Consider the following 18,478-nt stretch of genomic DNA (forward strand, 5'->3'; position numbering starts at 1 on the left):
GGCATCTTCAAAATATCAGGATGACATTTGGGAATTCAAAGACTTATACTGTTGTCTGACTTTACCAGTCAGCAACTGATCACTTTGGAAGAGTACATTCAGTATTTTCCCAACACATCTGTAAGCAGGAAGTGTAACAGCCCTGTTGTCCAGGATCAGCTGATCTCAGGTCTGCTGATGGTTAGTTAATGAGTGGAGCTTCAGATGAGTCACGCAGCACATGAGAGGGTTTCTCCTCGGACTGCTTTAAGCTCTTTAGGGCAGTTTATCTCTGTCCTGATGTTCAGCAGCAGAGCAGGTGAGACTCAGAGACCCTGAAGACAAATATCCTCTCTGTTTGATGTGTGTGTGTGTGTGTGTGTGTGTGTGTGTGTGTGTGTGTGTGTGTGTGTGTGTGTGTGTGTGTGTGTGTGTGTGTGTGTGTGTGTGTGTGTGTGTGTGTGTGTGTGTGTGTGTGTGTGTGTGTGTGTGTGTGTGTGTGTGTGTGTGTGTGTGTGTGTGTGTGAGAGAATGTGCTGCAGGTCTGAAGAGTACAAGCTGATACTGATCTGAGACCTGCTACTGTTTTTACTTTATTTTATATTGAAACCCGCATGGCTCCCAGATCAGCGCCTGATAAAGGGAATGTTGTGAGCTGGTGTTATTATATTTTAGAATTTAAGGCCATGGTGGATTATGGGTAACTGGGCCCCTGGGCACCGTGATGCAAAAGGCTCCAACACCATTCCTACTGAGGAGAAGAACACACACACTTTAGAGTTGTTTAGCCTTAGTGGACATTTCTGGTTGCTTTTCAAGATTTAAACGCATCTTGGTCATATGCACAATATCTACAGCGTAGTTATTGGCAATTACAATCTCTCAGCAGCGTAACACACATTATACATAAGACATAACAAGAAAAAATACATGAGTAGTGCAAGAAAAGTGCGAATGCCGACATAAGTAGACTATGTACATGTCAAATAGTATAAGATACAACAGAACGTAAAATTATGTATTGTTTTGTTATCTTTGATTATCTTCAGTTGCTTTGCCTCTTTGCCGTCCCTCTTCTCTCCTGTGTTTGGTTTTGTGTCTCTTATGTTTGGTTTGGACTCACCTGCTGCTCTCACCTGCAACAGTTTATCCAAGAGGATTGGATCTAATTCCTGCTTTCGCGGTGATTGTCACCGGGCGGTGTAATTCCTGAGTTTAGGAGGTGTGTTGTGTGTTTTGTATTCCGCGGCTGGAGGAGCGGGATCAGCCGGTCTGCAGGGTTCAGGCAGGATTCATCACTTATTAGGAGGTGAAGTGTTTGTGGCGCTGCAGAGAGCGCGGGGATTAGACTAATACCTGGTTTTAGGGGGGGAAATGGAAAACACCTGAGCCGGAACGGGATCAGAGGATGGAGGGGGAGAGGGGAATACAGATGGGAAGCTGCCTCTTCTCCTTCCGTCACACTAAGCTTTCTGTAATGTTCCCTTTGTTTCTGTTTCTCAGAACGAGTCATTCATATGAGCCTGAACTTGTTTCTAAAACAAGAGTGTGCGGAGGATTCGATTTCACTTTAGTTATAGTTTTATTTGAATATAGGACCCCCGACTAAAACTTAGTGGAGGGTCTGCAAGTCTTCACATCCTTATTTTAAGTGAAAGTAGAATTACTATGAATTTAAATGAAAGGGAGGCTGTGGCTCAGTGGGTAGTGTGCTGGACTACGAATCAGGGGGTAGCAAGTTCGAGTCCCACTGCAGTCAGCATGTCGTCGTGTCCCTGAGACACTTCACCTCAAATTGCTCCTGTGGGGATTGTCCACAGTACTGAATGTTTGTTAGTCGCTTTGGATAAAAGCGTCTAACAAATGAGATGTAATGTTAAATAGAGCGGAGCAGGGATGACGTATTTACCCGGAAGTAAGCTGCCGGTTCCCTCGACAAAAAAGCAACGGGATTTCTCCAGAGGGTTTTGGAAAATAGCTGGAAATAAGGTCTGTGGAAAACGAACCTTTTCGATAAATGCACGTTTTGTTCAGCCGGATAATCTCCACATGTCTTCCCTACTTTTATAAAGTTCTAATCATAAATCTAATGTCCAGAAGCTAAATGCTAACGTTATGCTAAAGGAACTACAGCCGAGTCCAGCAGCACGACTTCAACGTCACGCCAACTTCAGATCCATATTCAAACAGACAGATTCTAAATGGTACGAGTTGAAGCGTTTGTTTGAACAGTCTGCAGGAGGCAGGGACTTGCTTTCAAGCAGAACAGAAACTAACTTAGAGGAGTGTTTACGTGTTCGGCGTAATGACGTACAACGGCCTCCACGACTTCTGTAGTCCTATTCAGCCACTTGGTAACAACCATCGTTTTTCAGACACGTCCACTCTTCAGAAATCACCAGTGGGGTCACTGCTGATGGATTTAATGTCGTAGAACAAAACGTGATCTGTGTCTTGACTCTGTCTCAACCACAGACCTGATTTCCAGCTATTTTCCAACATCCTATAGAGAGATCCCATTGGCTCTGAGACGAGGGAACAGGAAGTGGTGAAATGCTGACTCACTTCCGGGTTATAGGACTCGTCACTGCACCACTGACTCCATTACAAGTAAAAGCCCAAAAGTATCAACAGTAAAAAAGACTCAGAATAATTTCATAGTATTATAATTTATATTTACAAAGAGTTTAATAATATCCTAAAACTAACAAATACATGGAAGAGCATTGAGCCAGGTGTAGAGAAACATACACAATGTTCCTCTGATATGTGGAGGAGGAGAACAATGGAAATAGTAAAGTACTCAAGCTGTAGATTATTTTCTTGATTAATCGTTTCTAAAAATGCCCAGGGCTACAGTAGGTGCTGAGACGAATGCAATCAACACATTTTCACTTGTTGTATCCACCAAAAAACTGACAATGATTTGGTGTTCACTTTAGACGTAGATAGATATGCATCTCATTCACAACTTCTTGATTTTATATAATTATTTTATTTTATTTGATCTTTTATTGGACATTATGCTTTAACGTCTTATTTTTATTCACAATCATTCTTTGAAATCTTATGATTATTTATTATTTATTTATTATTTTTTCTTTTTCTTACTTGTAATTCCATTTTAAAATGGAGCAACTGTCACAAAGCCCAATTCCCCCGGAATAAATCAAGTATTCTGATTCTATGACAGAAATCACAAAAAACATTTACACATAATCACAGCTGTTCATATGATCCTCTTTGAATTTCAATAATGCAATCTGGAGTTGTGTGTGTGTGTGTGTGTGTGTGTGTGTGTGTGTGTGTGTGTGTGTGTGTGTGTGTGTGTGTGTGTGTGTGTGTGTGTGTGTGTGTGTGTGTGTGTGTGTGTGTGTGTGTGTGTGTGTGTGTGTGTGTGTGTGTGTGTGTGTGTGTGTGTGTGTGTGTGTGTGTGTGTGTGTGTGTGTCAGACTATGAGGTGTGATTGGGATGTGTTACTTTACACACCCCTCTTTCTGTTAGTGTGTGTGTGTGTGTGTGTGTGTGTGTGTGTGTGTGTGTGTGTGAGCGCCAGACTATGAGGTGTGATTGGGATGTGTTACTTTACTTACACACCCCTCTTTCTGTGTGTGTGTGTGTGTGTGTGTGTGTGTGTGTGTGTGTGTGTGTGTGAGCGCCAGACTATGAGGTGTGATTGGGATGTGTTACTTTACTTACACACCCCTCTTTCTGTTTGTGTGTGTGTGTGTGTGTGTGTGTGTGTGTGTGTGTGTGTGTGTGTGTGTGTGTGTGTGTGTGTGTGTGTGTGTGTGTGTGTGTGTGTGTGTGTGTGTGTGTGTGTGTGTGTGTGTGTGTGTGTGTGTGTGTGTGTGTGTGTGTGTGTGTGTGTGTGTGTGTGTGTGTGTGTGTGAACTACTCAGCAGCAGCCAATCACTCCTCGCACAAAGAGAAAACAAATAAACTAAAACAGAGTCCCAGAAGTCTCTCCTGTCCCTTCTGTTAAAATATTCATCTCATCTCTCAGTCCAATCAAAAATAATGAGGTAAAAATAAAACCCCAAAAACACCTCGCGTTCAGTTCAAAAATAATTCCAGCTTTCCAAAAGTCTTGATGAACAGTTCCAACATAATAATTCCAACAGCTTCTAGTCTATCAAACACATAAACATGTTATTCAGACACATCCGTGCAACTGATTTAAAATTAGATGAATTCAAAAATAAGACTGAAGTGCATGTATTCATAGGTATATATATATATATATATACATATATATATATATATATGAATACATGTATACAGTAGGTAATGCCATGTTGATCTCATATACTTTCAGCAGTAATTATTTATATGTCTGCTACTTTTAACATGACTTATGTTAATATATATTACTCTACTGGTTTGCTCATCATATTATTCTCTTGCTTTAACTTGACAACATTGCTGTATAATACCTTAATGTTAACCAAGGAGAAACCTCTTTTATGTGTATTATAATAATGTTTAAAATGTTAGGGGTTAGGGTTAAGGATCCACCTTTGCTCTCACATCATGTTGAGCGCTCTGAAAAAGCTTTGTGTGCCGCAGTCAAACACAGATAGAAATAACAGGACAAGGGTTAATCCAATCTATAGCTGTTAGGGGTGTAACGGTTCACAAACATTTCGGTTCGGTACGTACCTCAGTTTTTAGGTCACGGTTCGGTTCGGTACGTTTTCGGTACAGCAGAAAAAAATTATCACAAAATATATATATATATTTTTAAATTATTATTAAACTGTGAATATTCACTCAAATAAATACAAAATATAATAAAATAAACATTAAGGTGCAGCATTTCGATGAACTGAAATTATCTGTATTTGAACTGTACTGCACTCGTACCTAAGCAGACAGTTTGACATCATGACTTGCTTATCATTGTATTTTCATGTTTTTTTAAAGAAAGATGAACTTGTCCACATTGCTTGCTGAAAGGGCAGATCTGCTGGCACTAACAATGTCTCCTGCTGTGGAGAACACCCTCTCTAGGGACAGAGGTAGCAGATACAGCCAGGTAGCGCTTTGCTACCATGGCAACATAAGGATATTTGGCGTTTGTAATAGCTTTGGCTCGGTCTAAACTTTTTGCGAGTGGTGGAGGCTTAAATGCTAGCGGGAGTTGGGTTTGCACTTCAGTCTTTTTTCTTTTGGTACCGGTGATACTCACGTTCGGGTGATGCCTTTTCAAATGAGTGTGCAACTTTGATGTATTGCCAGCCGCGTAATCAATTGTAGTTGAACAATGCCGACAAACAGCTTTGCTTCGGTCCACCTGTCTTTGTCCATCATTCTTGTACGTAACTGCGAAACCAGAATGTTCCCAAACCGGAGACTTCAATGATGCTGGAGGATTTTCGACTTTATCTGCGTTCGCCATTTCGACAGTTCCTCAATTGACTGACTAAATTTTAACGCATCCCTGTGACCAGCTCTCATAGTATGCCTCTCGTCCAATGAAATGACTTGGTCGCTCTATGACGCGTTGAAATTGCACTGAACGCTGCGTTCCTGCAGCCCTGCCCGGAGCATGGGCTGCAGGAACATGTTACTCGAACGCTGCGACGCAGCACTAGAGATTACTTCCGAACCAAAGGGCCGGTACCGAATAAATTCGGTATATTAGCCACCTTTAGCTTAGCGGTGGTGACTTGAAGTCATGTGACCGTGCTGTAGTTCCTTTATAGCCCAACATTAGCCTCCTTTAGCTTAGCGGTGGTGACGTGAAGTCATGTGACCGTGCTGTAGTTCCTTTATAGTCCAACATTAGCCTCCTTTAGCTTAGCGGTGGTGACGTGAAGTCATGTGACCTTGCTGTAGTTCCTTTATAGCACAACATTAGCCTCCTTTAGCTTAGCGGTGGTGACTTGAAGTCATGTGACCGTGCTGTAGTTCCTTCATAGCCCAACATTAGCCACCCTTAGCTTAGCGGTGGTGACGTGAAGTCATGTGACCGTGCTGTAGTTTCTTTTTTAGCCTAACATTAGCTTTTTGCTTCTGGATATTGCATTTACGCTTCAAAAATCATAAAATGGCGTTCAAATGTGGAGATTATCCAGCTGAACAAAATGTTTAAGTATCATAAGCGTCTTTGCACTGATATTTTTTTTAGGTCTGCCTACAAACAAACATCATCACTGCATCTCTCTATTAACGTTCTATTCTAACTCTTATCTTTGCTGCATCTATTTACACTTTGTACTGCTGTTCTATGTAGAGGTGTGTGTGTGTGTGTGTGTGTGTGTGTGTGTGTGTGTGTGTGTGTGTGTGTGTGTGTGTGTGTGTGTGTGTGTGTGTGTGTGTGTGTGTGTGTGTGTGTGTGTGTGTGTGTGTGTGTGTGTGTGTGTGTGTGTGTGTGTGTGTGTGGGTGTGGGTGTGGGTGTGGGTGTGTGTGTGTGAGATCATGTGCGTGTGTGTGTGTGTGTGTGTGTGTGTGTGTGTGTGTGTGTGTGTGTGTGTGTGTGTGTGTGTGTGTGTGGGTGGGTGGGTGTGGGTGTGGGTGTGGGTGTGTGTGTGTGAGATCATGTGCGTGTGTGTTTTGGGGTTTGATGACATCAGCACGAAACATCAGCGATTCATCAAAGGACGACAAAAAAAACCCACCGTCTATTAATAGAAAGGAGAGAAAAAGTAGGACAAACAAATCGTCCTCAACATGTCTCTACTCCTCCTTCCCTTCTTCAGAACCATAGAGGTTTCTCAATACTCAAATTTCCCCTCCTCGACTCCTATCCTCGACTCCTTTCCTCGAGACTTGGTGCCGCCCACAGGAGATGCGAGCGGAGGACCGAGGAGAGAGGAGTGGAAGCAGCAGGCGGTTAGAGAAATGAGAACTCCTCTCCTCTGAGCGGTCATTTTAAAGAGACTTCCATCAATGATGACAGGACGCACAGCAGCCCTCTGTGTGATGGACAGATGTGTTCATGACCACTTATATATATTTACTTTTAATTCATTGACAGTGCGGTATAATGAGACAATAACAGGCTACAGATGCCGACATATGTACACACACATATAAAATATAAATATATACAATATATTATATATACAATTTCAGAATCAAACAAGTATGAGAGCACTCTCATAATAACGTAACACAATCAGAGACTGGATATATCCCCCCCCCCCCCCCCCCCCTCTCTCTGGTCGCTGAAATGGGGAATTTAAATGACGGGCCAAAAGTTGTACAAGTATTAAAAGTAAGCAGAGGACACCAAACCAACTGAGACCCGTCTGTCCGCCGCATCTACGCACTGTACAACACACACACCTACACACTGTACCACACACACCTACACACTGCACCACACACACCTACACACTGTACCACACACACCTACACACTGTACCACACACACACCTACACACTGTACCACACACACCTACACACTGTACCACACACACACACCTACACACTGTACCACACACACACCTACACACTGTACCACACACACCTACACACTGTACCACACACACCTACACACTGTACCACACACACACCTACACACTGTACCACACACACCTACACACTGTACCATACACACACCTACACACTGTACCACACACACCTACACACTGTACCACACACACCTACACACTGTACCACACACACACCTACACACTGTACCACACACACACCTACACACTGTACCACACACACCTACACACTGTACCACACACACACCTACACACTGTACCACACACACACCTACACACTGTACAACACACACCTACACACTGTACCACACACACACACACCTTCAGCTCCTAAAGCATAATCAGGCTACAGCGTCGTGTATTTTATTATGTGAAGCACTAAATGGTCTTAGAAAAATATCGACTCTTTGTTTGTAGATATCAACTAAACTAAAGCAAATAAAGAGAGTAGGCCTGTTATACTGAGTGATATATATATATTACACACTGCTCTGCTTTCTGCACGGACCTCACAGCTGTTCTCACTGTAAACATCGCGTCGCCATGAAAGCAGTTACTAAAATAATATCCAGGGGATGCATGCAGAGCTGTGATTGGCTGAGATAAGTCCGGCCGTGCGTCACGCCTCCACCGTTCCCGGAAATGCATCCGTGGAGGAGCCGTGGAGGATTCATCAGTGTCTCCTCGGTTAGAGCTCCTCCAGAGAGCCTCCTCTCTCCTCTCTCCTCTCTCCTCTCTCCTCGGTTAGAGCTCCTCCAGAGAGCCTCCTCTCTCCTCTCTCCTCTCTCCTCTCTCCTCGGTTAGAGCTCCTCCAGAGAGCCTCCTCGACGCTCGTTGCTCGGTCCTCGATGTGCATTTAGAGAAATGAGATGTCCTTCAAAATGTCGCGCTGAAATTAATTTCCAGGTCACTACCGGAGGACCGAGGAGTCGAGGAGTCGAGGAGTCGAGGAGGGGAAATTTGAGTATTGAGAAACCTCTCTCGTTCTCCTTCCCTTCTTCAGAACCTTGTTCTCCTTCCCTTCTTCAGAACCTTGTTCTCCTTCTCTGCTCTCCTCCTGTTTTCATCGCCCTCTCCTCATTTATCTGATTTCTTGGAACTCCTGTCTTATGTTCTTGTCGCCTCCTCTTCTTCTCTTCCAGATACTCTCTCTCAGCTGTTTTATCTTTAATTAACAAACGTTTCCTCCTCTGAAGACAGCCCTCATGTTAAATCCATATAGAGAGGCGAAGTCCCTCCCTTTCCTCCATGGGACCCTATTTCTGAAAAATCATGTATTGAAGTCAATGGAGAGAGAAAGATTATCTTTGGATCCCGTTTGAATTACACATATGATGTTTGTCAATTTAAAAGATCATTTTGTAAGTCAAAAAAAAAAAGATTTGTCGTAAAACTGTGAAGTAACACATTTTTTGTGTGAAACTGCTCAATTAACTACATCTCCCGTCCCGCACCACACACCCAGACGGCCGTCACGTTGGCACATTTCACTTCTTTCTTTCAGAATGAGGCGGAAAGTATTAAAAGAGGTGAAAATCACTCCAAGTCTGGGCATGTTGAGAGCTGTACACACACACAAGGGGAGTTAGTCGGTTCCATAAGAGCCAGCATGCGGGACCGGGACTCTGGGATTTGTAGTCTTTCTAGTTGAGTATTTTTCATAGTCTTATATTTCAACAGTTTTAAGACAAACTGTGACTTTTTTGACACGGAAATTATTTTTTAAGATTGACAAACATCATATGTGTAATTCGTGGCACAATTCAAACGGGATCGAAAGATACGTTTTCTCTCTCCATTGACTTCCATACATAATTTTTCCGAAATAAGGTCCCATGGGCCGGAAGTAGATGGGCGGGGCTTCACCTCTCTATTAAAGTGGACTTCTTGTTCTTCCTGTCTGTCTTCTTTTCTGTTCCCCTTAGTGTTTACTTCCTGTCTGTCTTCTTCTGTTGGTTTATCTCACGTCCAGCGCTCTGTCTAGTAACCTCTTTCCTTCTCCTGCACTGTTTTTCTTTACCTTAATGGGGACAGTTTAGCCATCATAATTACACTATTTAGTTATATAAAAAATTATATTCAAAAAGTATTCCATGGTGTTTTTTGATGGAGAAAACCAATGTGTTTGCCGGGCTACATCTTTCTGTGGATTGATATGACTGCACATAGTCCCTTGATCAGAGTGGCCTGTTATCAAGAAAAAACAGACCGATGAATGTCCAGATTGACCAATCAGAATTGAGAGTTCAACTAAGCCTTCTAATAATAACTTGTATCCCTGCAGTGGGTTAAAGAAGGAGAGAGTAGCTGATATGGTTTCAGTTTCCAGGGAGAGATCTGGAGTTGAGTGTTGAATTAAAGATACTCAGCGGTAGGTGGTGAGCTTCAGTGTTTGGGCAGAGACTCGCCCACCAGTCAGAATACTGTAATCTCACAGATGCAGGCAGGTCAGGCAAAAATAGAGGCGTGTAAAAATAAAAAACAAGTGGTACAACATGTGCGATGCCTCGCAGCTGCTCACACACAAACTCTGAGTAACTCTCTCGCTAACACCAATACCTGCAGGCCGCGGCTGACTCTAGATCAGGGTTAGTGGTCCAGTCTGCCGCTCCCAAAAACACCAAACCTCCTGTCAATTGAAGGTTACTTTCCGGCCGACCTTTTCCTCTGATTCTCATTTATAATTTCAGAACTTTAATTAGCTGAACGGCTCCAGACAGACTGTGTTTAGCCTCAAACTTGACCCGAAATATTCCAGCTGGTTTGAGCTCAAAGGTCACCTACACACGGGAACTAACTCCCAACATTCTAAGTAGAAGGAGATGCTCTGATCTGTAGTGCCTGTAAAGTCTAAAAGTTTGCTGTTGAATACAAGTAACATCAGTCCTTGTTCCTTCTTCATCTGCCTTGTTAAACAACTTTAAAATACAGATTAATCAACGGTTCATTTCAAAATGACTTGCTGACAAATTGTTCAGAAAATAAGGCCAAAACTGGAGCTCAAACCAATCTGGCACATAGGATTATTACAGAGGCCCAATTATGCTGATGTTCAGCTGTATATCAGTATGTAGTGTCTCTACTTTAAAGAGTCCTCTCCTGCTGATGTTCAGGTGTATATCAGTATGTAGTGTCTCTACTTTAAAGAGTCCTCTCCTGCTGATGTTCAGGTGTATATCAGTATGTAGTGTCTCTACTTTAAAGAGTCGCCTCCTGCTGATGTTCAGGTGTATATCAGTATGTAGTGTCTCTACTTTAAAGAGTCCTCTCCTGCTGATGTTCAGGTGTATATCAGTATGTAGTGTCTCTACTTTAAAGAGTCCTCTCCTGCTGATGTTCAGGTGTATATCAGTATGTAGTGTCTCTACTTTAAAGAGTCGCCTCCTGCTGATGTTCAGGTGTATATCAGTATGTAGTGTCTGTACTTTAAAGAGTCCTCTCCTGCTGATGTTCAGGTGTATATCAGTATGTAGTGTCTCTACTTTAAAGTGTCCTCTCCTGCTGATGTTCAGGTGTATATCAGTATGTAGTGTCTCTACTTTAAAGAGTCCTCTCCTGCTGATGTTCAGGTGTATATCAGTATGTAGTGTATCTACTTTAAAGAGTCCTCTCCTGCTGATGTTCAGGTGTATATCAGTATGTAGTGTCTCTACTTTAAAGAGTCCTCTCCTGCTGATGTTCAGGTGTATATCAGTATGTAGTGTCTATACTTTAAAGAGTCCTCTCCTGCTGATGTTCAGGTGTATATCAGTATGTAGTGTCTCTACTTTAAAGAGTCCTCTCCTGCTGATGTTCAGGTGTATATCAGTATGTAGTGTCTCTACTTTAAAGAGTCCTCTCCTGCTGATGTTCAGGTGTATATCAGTATGTAGTGTCTCTACTTGAAAGAGTCCTCTCCTGCTGATGTTCAGGTGTATATCAGTATGTAGTGTCTCTACTTTAAAGAGTCCTCTCCTGCTGATGTTCAGGTGTATCTCAGTATGTAGTGTCTCTACTTTAAAGAGTCCTCTCCTGCTGATGTTCAGGTGTATATCAGTATGTAGTATCTCTACTTTAAAGAGTCCTCTCCTGCTGATGTTCAGGTGTATATCAGTATGTAGTGTCTCTACTTTAAAGAGTCCTCCTCTCCTGCTGATGTTCAGGTGTATATCAGTATGTAGTGTCTCTACTTTAAAGAGTCCTCTCCTGCTGTTGTTCAGGTGTATATCAGTATGTAGTGTCTCTACTTTAAAGAGTCCTCTCCTGCTGATGTTCAGGTGTATATCAGTATGTAGTGTCTCTACTTTAAAGAGTCCTCTCCTGCTGATGTTCAGGTGTATATCAGTATGTAGTGTCTCTACTTTAAAGAGTCCTCCTCTCCTGCTGATGTTCAGGTGTATATCAGTATGTAGTTTCTCTACTTTAAAGAGTCCTCTCCTGCTGATGTTCAGGTGTATATCAGTATGTAGTGTCTCTACTTTAAAGAGTCCTCTCCTGCTGATGTTCAGGTGTATATCAGTATGTAGTGTCTCTACTTTAAAGAGTCCTCTCCTGCTGATGTTCAGGTGTATATCAGTATGTAGTGTCTCTACTTTAAAGAGTCCTCCTCTCCTGCTGATGTTCAGGTGTATATCAGTATGTAGTGTCTCTACTTTAAAGAGTCCTCTCCTGCTGATGTTCAGGTGTATATCAGTATGTAGTGTCTCTACTTTAAAGAGTCCTCTCCTGCTGATGTTCAGGTGTATATCAGTATGTAGTGTCTCTACTTTAAAGAGTCCTCCTCTCCTGCTGATGTTCAGGTGTATATCAGTATGTAGTGTCTCTACTTTAAAGAGTCCTCTCCTGCTGATGTTCAGGTGTATATCAGTATGTAGTGTCTCTACTTTAATCACGTACAATGTGTCAGAGCACTAGCCAGTGTTAATTTTGGCAGCTGTTTTAGATTTAATCTTAGTCTTTAGACGAAAATGGTTATTACTAGTTTTAGTCACATTTTTAGTCATTCCTATCCTTCGTAGTTTTAGTCTAGTTTTAGTCGACGAAAACTACACAGAGAGACACAGGGAGATCGCTCTTCTGGAGTGAAGAGAGCGGAAATAATGATATTGCGAGTTTGAAATGTAAGATGCATTTTGACAGACAAGACGGACACTGGGGGGAAAATATTCTGCATTTTGAATGTCTGTTAGTCCACCATTAACACCTTAGTCCCGTCTCGTCTCGTCAACGAAAACTAAATATACATTTCGTCATAGTTTTCGTTATCAAGAATCTATTTTTAGCTCGTCATCGTCTCGTCTTAGTCATGTAAAAAAGGTCGTTGACGATCATTTTTCGTCATAGTTTTCGTTGACGAAATTAACACTGGCACTAGCCAATAGGACCGCAGTTGTTTCATAGTGATGTCACTATGTTCCGGAAGTATCCTTTGCAGACCATTTGCATTCACAAAAACCTATGTGTATATAAAACACTTAAGGAAAGGGAAATGCCAAAAAAGCATGATAGGCCTCTTTAAAAATAGAAATAAACGTTGTATTTGTGTGTTTTAGTCACATCAATAGTTTAAAGGAGATAGAACTGAAAGGCTTTTGCTGGGGGAGCCGGTTGACTTTTACTGTTATGTAATACATACCGCCGTGTGTATATATAGAAGGTACAGAGAAATACAGTTATACGCATACATCTTTTAAATGGATCACTTTAATAGAAATAGTTGAGTGAGGGGTAGAAAAAGACTCTTAAAGGTCCCCTATTAAGCTGTTTTTCATCAATATATGATATGACTCGGATACAAAACATGTCTCTGAAGTGTTTGGCTGAAAAACACCAAACAGATCATTGCAGCATTACCCATGATCCCCTCTGTCTCAGCCCTGTTTCAAAAGTGCTGATTCTCTCGGGGGGGGGGGTTGCACAAGCCAAAACATCGTTATGACATCATCAAGTGGCTAAAATCTGATCAGCTCATTTTCAGACAGGTTTTTATAGAAATGGATAAAAAAGAGAGAGAATCTTTGTTCCTGAAACTTTCAGAGTCTCTTTCCACAGAGGGGACACATGTTGATGTAGAAGAGACATGGAGAAGAGGGGACACATGTTGATGTAGAAGAGACATGAAGAAGAGGGGACACATGTTGATGTAGAAGAGACATGAAGAAGAGGGGACACATGTTGATGTAGAAGAGACATGAAGAAGAGGGGACACATGTTGATGTAGAAGAGACATGGAGAAGAGGGGACACATGTTGATGTAGAAGAGACATGAAGAAGAGGGGACACATGTTGATGTAGAAGAGACATGAAGAAGAGGGGACACATGTTGATGTAGAAGAGACATGGAGAAGAGGGGACACATGTTGATGTAGAAGAGACATGAAGAAGAGGGGACACATGTTGATGTAGAAGAGACATGAAGAAGAGGGGACACATGTTGATGTAGAAGAGACATGGAGAAGAGGGGACACATGTTGATGTAGAAGAGACATGAAGAAGAGGGGACACATGTTGATGTAGAAGAGACATGAAGAAGAGGGGACACATGTTGATTTAGAAGAGACATAAAGAAGAGGGGACACTTGTTGATGTAGAAGAGACATGGAGAAGAGGGGACACATGTTGATGTAGAAGAGACATGGAGAAGAGGGGACACATGTTGATGTAGAAGAGACATGAAGAAGAGGGGACACATGTTGATGTAGAAGAGACATGAAGAACAGGGGACACATGTTGATGTAGAAGAGACATGGAGAAGAGGGGACACATGTTGATGTAGAAGAGACATAGAGAAGAGGGGACACATGTTGATGTAGAAGAGACATGAAGAAGAGGGGACACATGTTGATGTAGAAGAGACATGAAGAAGAGGGGACACATGTTGATGTAGAAGAGACATGAAGAAGAGGGGACACATGTTGATGTAGAAGAGACATGAAGAAGAGGGGACACATGTTGATGTAGAAGAGACATGGAGAAGAGGGGACACATGTTGATGTAGAAGAGACATGAAGAAGAGGGGACACATGTTGATGTAGAAGAGACATGAAGAACAGGGGACACATGTTGATGTAAAAGAGACATGAAGAAGAGGGGACACATGTTGATGTAGAAGAGACATGAAGAAGAGGGGACACATGTTGATGTAGAAGAGACATGAAGAAGAGGGGACACATGTTGATGTAGAAGAGACATGAAGAAGAGGGGACACATGTTGATGTAGAAGAGACATGAAGAAGAGGATTTTGCATAATATGTGACCTTTAAGTTCAAAGCATTTAACCCTGTGTCTCTCTGTTGTCCACAGCGCCCCCTACAGTGCGCATCGTGCACTCAGGTAAGGCCTGTAACGTGGAGGAGGAGCGCTACAGCGAGCGGGTCTACACCATCAAAGAGGAGGAGACTCTGGAGCTGCAGTGTCTGGTGACTGGACACCCCCGACCACAGGTAACACACTGGGGGAACTGGGAGGAGCTGAACACCTGTCTTCATTGTGTATTTGCTGTGATGAAGCATGAACGAAGCAGCAGATGCCAGAAAAGCCAAAACAACTGCATCATATTTAAACTGCTGTTACTGTCACTCAGGGGAGACTGGTCTGTGTTGATCATAGACCGTCAATAAGAAGTGGACGTAGTCACAGCAACGTTGTTAGCTGCCGTTTTGAATGGACATGGACGATTCAAAGTAGGGATGTCCCGATCAACCTGTGTTACGCCCAGGTCTAGGGGAACCTAGGCGCAGCACAACATTTGCACTCTCCCCACTCTTCCCACTCCCAAGAACACAGACACCGAGTCAGAGAAAGCGTTTGGTAAATGTATTTACCAAATATATACAAAAACAGGAGAAGCAAAAGCAACAAAAAAGAAACAAACCTTACAAATCAGAATATCATCCCGAACCGAGAAAATCAATATACAGGCTTCTTACCTACACTACCATAAACATGAGAACACGATCGATCCAAAAGGGAAAAGAAAAGAAAAGGGTTTGCACTCCTGAGAACATAAACTGTCTCGCAAAGACAGGTAAAGTGACACTGGCCCCCAGCCAGAGGAGAAGGACAAACGATACCAAAGTGCGCTCACAACACCATAGAACAAATTATCAAAAAGCGCCGCGATGGGAGAAGGAGAAGTGGAGTCAGCGAGAGCGGCCGAGGAACTGCACGGCTGCCGCTTAATATGCTCCTGTCTCCTCAGGTGGACCAATCAGCATGCAGGAGGTAGCTAATCAACTAATGGGCACCACCTGCTTGCTAGGGCTGTAGCGATACACTAATCTCACGATACGATACACGATATTCAGCTCACAATACGATATATATCACGATATTCAGCCAACGATACGATTCGATATAATTCGATACACTTACATCATTTTCTGAAAGATTTTAAAGGGACAGTGTGATTTTGGTGACATCTTGTGAGTGTTCCATTGACTTGGATTGAATTAATTAGACTGAAAACTGAAAGCATCAATTATACAATATATGGCTCTGACTAGACAGAGAATCTACAGCTTGTCATGTCCAAGAAACTTATTGTGAAAGTTTATTCTTTATGTTAGAGTTGTCATGTCCCTTTGTCTTGTGCTTTATGTCTATACCCTTAATTATTTCTTCCTCTCATTTCAGGCCTCCACGCTCCCCGCCCCTTTTCTGTCTCCTGCGTCCTTGATTATTTTCCCCGCCCTGATTGTTTCCAACTGTGTCCCCTTTACCTGTGTATATATTGTGTTAGCCCCCTCCTGTTAATTGTCAGTTCGTTGTCTCTCGAAGACCACGTATCGGCTTACCTCACGGATCTTTTCACGGACCTTTCACGGACCTATGCTATAGATCGCATTATAGTTTTCCTCGAAAGAGTGGTTTTGTTTTCCTTGTTTTATTACTGTGCAAATTCCAGTAAAGTCTTTATTTTGAAACGCTATCTGAGTCTGAGTTTTGAGTCGTGCAATTGAGTTCATGCCTCAGTGTTCCCCCCTTGACAGTACGAACTGACCATCAAAATGAACTCAGCCGACTCAGATCAGATTAAGAACGCTATCCGTTCTCAGGGCCAACGTCTTGGGCAACAAGAGGAGCGTATGGCCACCATGCAGCAGGGAGTGCAGGATCTAACCAGCAGCCAGGGGGAACTACAAACATCGTTGACGACCCAAGTTAATCTACTGGCAGCAGAGGTTCAGCGTGTGCTCACTCACCTGCAGGCTGTTTCTCCTCCTACGACTCCTCCGGTTCCAGCGGTGACCGGATTCGATCCCAACCGGGTTACTGAGCCGCACAGTGCTTCCATGCGTCTGGCTCCACCCGAAAGGTACTCCGGGGACTCAGAAGGCTGCCGGCCGTTCATCGTGCAGTGTGAGTTACACTATCACCACCAACCGGCTGCTTTTCCCACGGACATTTCCAAAGTGGCTTTTATGATCTCTCATCTCTCCGGCCGAGCAGCAGCGTGGGCCACGGCAGAATGGTCCCGAGGCTCGCCTATCTGCGGGTCTCTGGAAAACTTCATAGACACTATGAGGAAGACCTTCGATCAAACCACGCCGGGCAGCTCTGATCAAGCTGCGACAACATCAGCGGAGTGTGGCTGACTACGCCATCGAGTTCCGGACTAAGGCAGCCGACAGCGGCTGGAACTCCGCTGCATTGTTTGACGCTTTCGTCAGCGGTCTCTCGGATTCTTTACAAGACCAGCTGGCGCCTCTCGATCTGCCCGCTGATTTGGACTCTGTCATATCCATGGCCTTACGTATAGACAATCGTTTGACGGAGAGGAGAAGGAATAAATCCAAGGATGCGGTTGATCCACCTCTCCAGAGGAGACGCTCGCCGCTGGATATTACTTCTTCTTGGAGGCCCCGTCACCCCTCACCACCTGCGTTCCGGACAACAGCGCCCCCTGGCTCCGTGGAGGAGCCAATGCAGTTGGGCCGCGCCAAGCTGTCGCTGGCAGAACGTCAGCGTCGATTCAAGGAAGGTCTGTGTTTCTACTGCGGGCAGCGCGGACACCCACAAGCGGCTTGTCCGGTAAAAGAGGAGGCTCACCAATGAAGAGGAGTACGTTGGTGAGCCGGATCTCTTCCTCTGACTTTCCTCCTCGCACCCTGACCCGGATCCAGGTAAAAATCAGAGACAATGTAGTTACTCATGGTGTTCTCATTGACTCAGGGGCGGACGAAAGTCTTATGGATTGGGGTTTAGTTAAGAAATGGGACATAAAAACTAAACCTCTACCCCAGCCTCTTGAAGCGAGTGCTCTCGATGGGCGGCTGTTGTTTAAAGTGACTCACCAAACGGAGCCTTTAGAAGTAAGATGTAATGATAACCACCATGAGACAATGTCTTTTCACTTATTTAACTCAGCCCAACATCCACTCATTTTGGGTTTTCCCTGGTTGAAACTTCATAACCCTCACATAGATTGGCAATCTGGGAGGGTGGAGGGGTGGGGAAAGAATTGCATTGATCTCTGTTGTAAGCAGGTAGCAGAGATTGACAGGGGATGTAACACTGGGAGTGTTAGGCAGGATACAGTCCCAAAAATATATCTTCCGGATGTACTTTCAGTTCCTTCCTGCTACCACGACCTTAGTGAAGTTTTTAGTAAGTCCAAAGCTCTGGCTCTTCCTCCTCACCGCTCCTATGACTGTGCTATTGACTTGATTGCCGGGTCTCCCATTCCTAAGGGTCGACTTTATGCAATTTCAGGACCTGAGAAAGAGGCCATGAAGGACTATATTGATGCCTCCCTCAAGACAGGGCTTATTCGTCATTCCTCATCCCCAGCAGGGGCAGGTTTTTTTTTCGTGGGCAAAAAGGATGGGTCTCTTAGGCCCTGTATCGACTACTCACCTCTCAAAGACATTACGGTTAAAAACCGGTACCCCCTCCCTCTCATCTCGTCCGCTTTCGAGCAGCTTCAGGAAGCCAAGGTTTTCACCAAATTAGACCTGCGGAACGCCTATCATTTGGTCAGGATCAGGGAGGGCGATGAATGGAAGACGGGTTTTAACACCCCTTCAGGACATTATGAATACCTGGTCATGCCGTTTG

At 43.5% G+C, this 18,478-nt stretch overlaps 1 protein-coding gene across 1 annotated transcript in view; it reads left to right on the forward strand.

The window, feature by feature from the left end:
• LOC307046953 (MAM domain-containing glycosylphosphatidylinositol anchor protein 2-like) overlaps positions 1–18,478 on the forward strand; it is a 128,884-nt gene that overhangs the window by 30,858 nt on the left and 79,548 nt on the right. The window contains exon 2 of the mRNA XM_079693624.1: positions 14,723–14,862. Coding sequence (XP_079549750.1) covers positions 14,723–14,862 — 140 coding nt within the window. The remainder of the gene's footprint in view (positions 1–14,722; positions 14,863–18,478) is intronic.

This window comes from Notothenia rossii (assembly GCF_949606895.1).
Source record: "Notothenia rossii genome assembly, chromosome: 7".
Taxonomy (NCBI): Eukaryota; Metazoa; Chordata; class Actinopteri; order Perciformes; family Nototheniidae; genus Notothenia; species Notothenia rossii.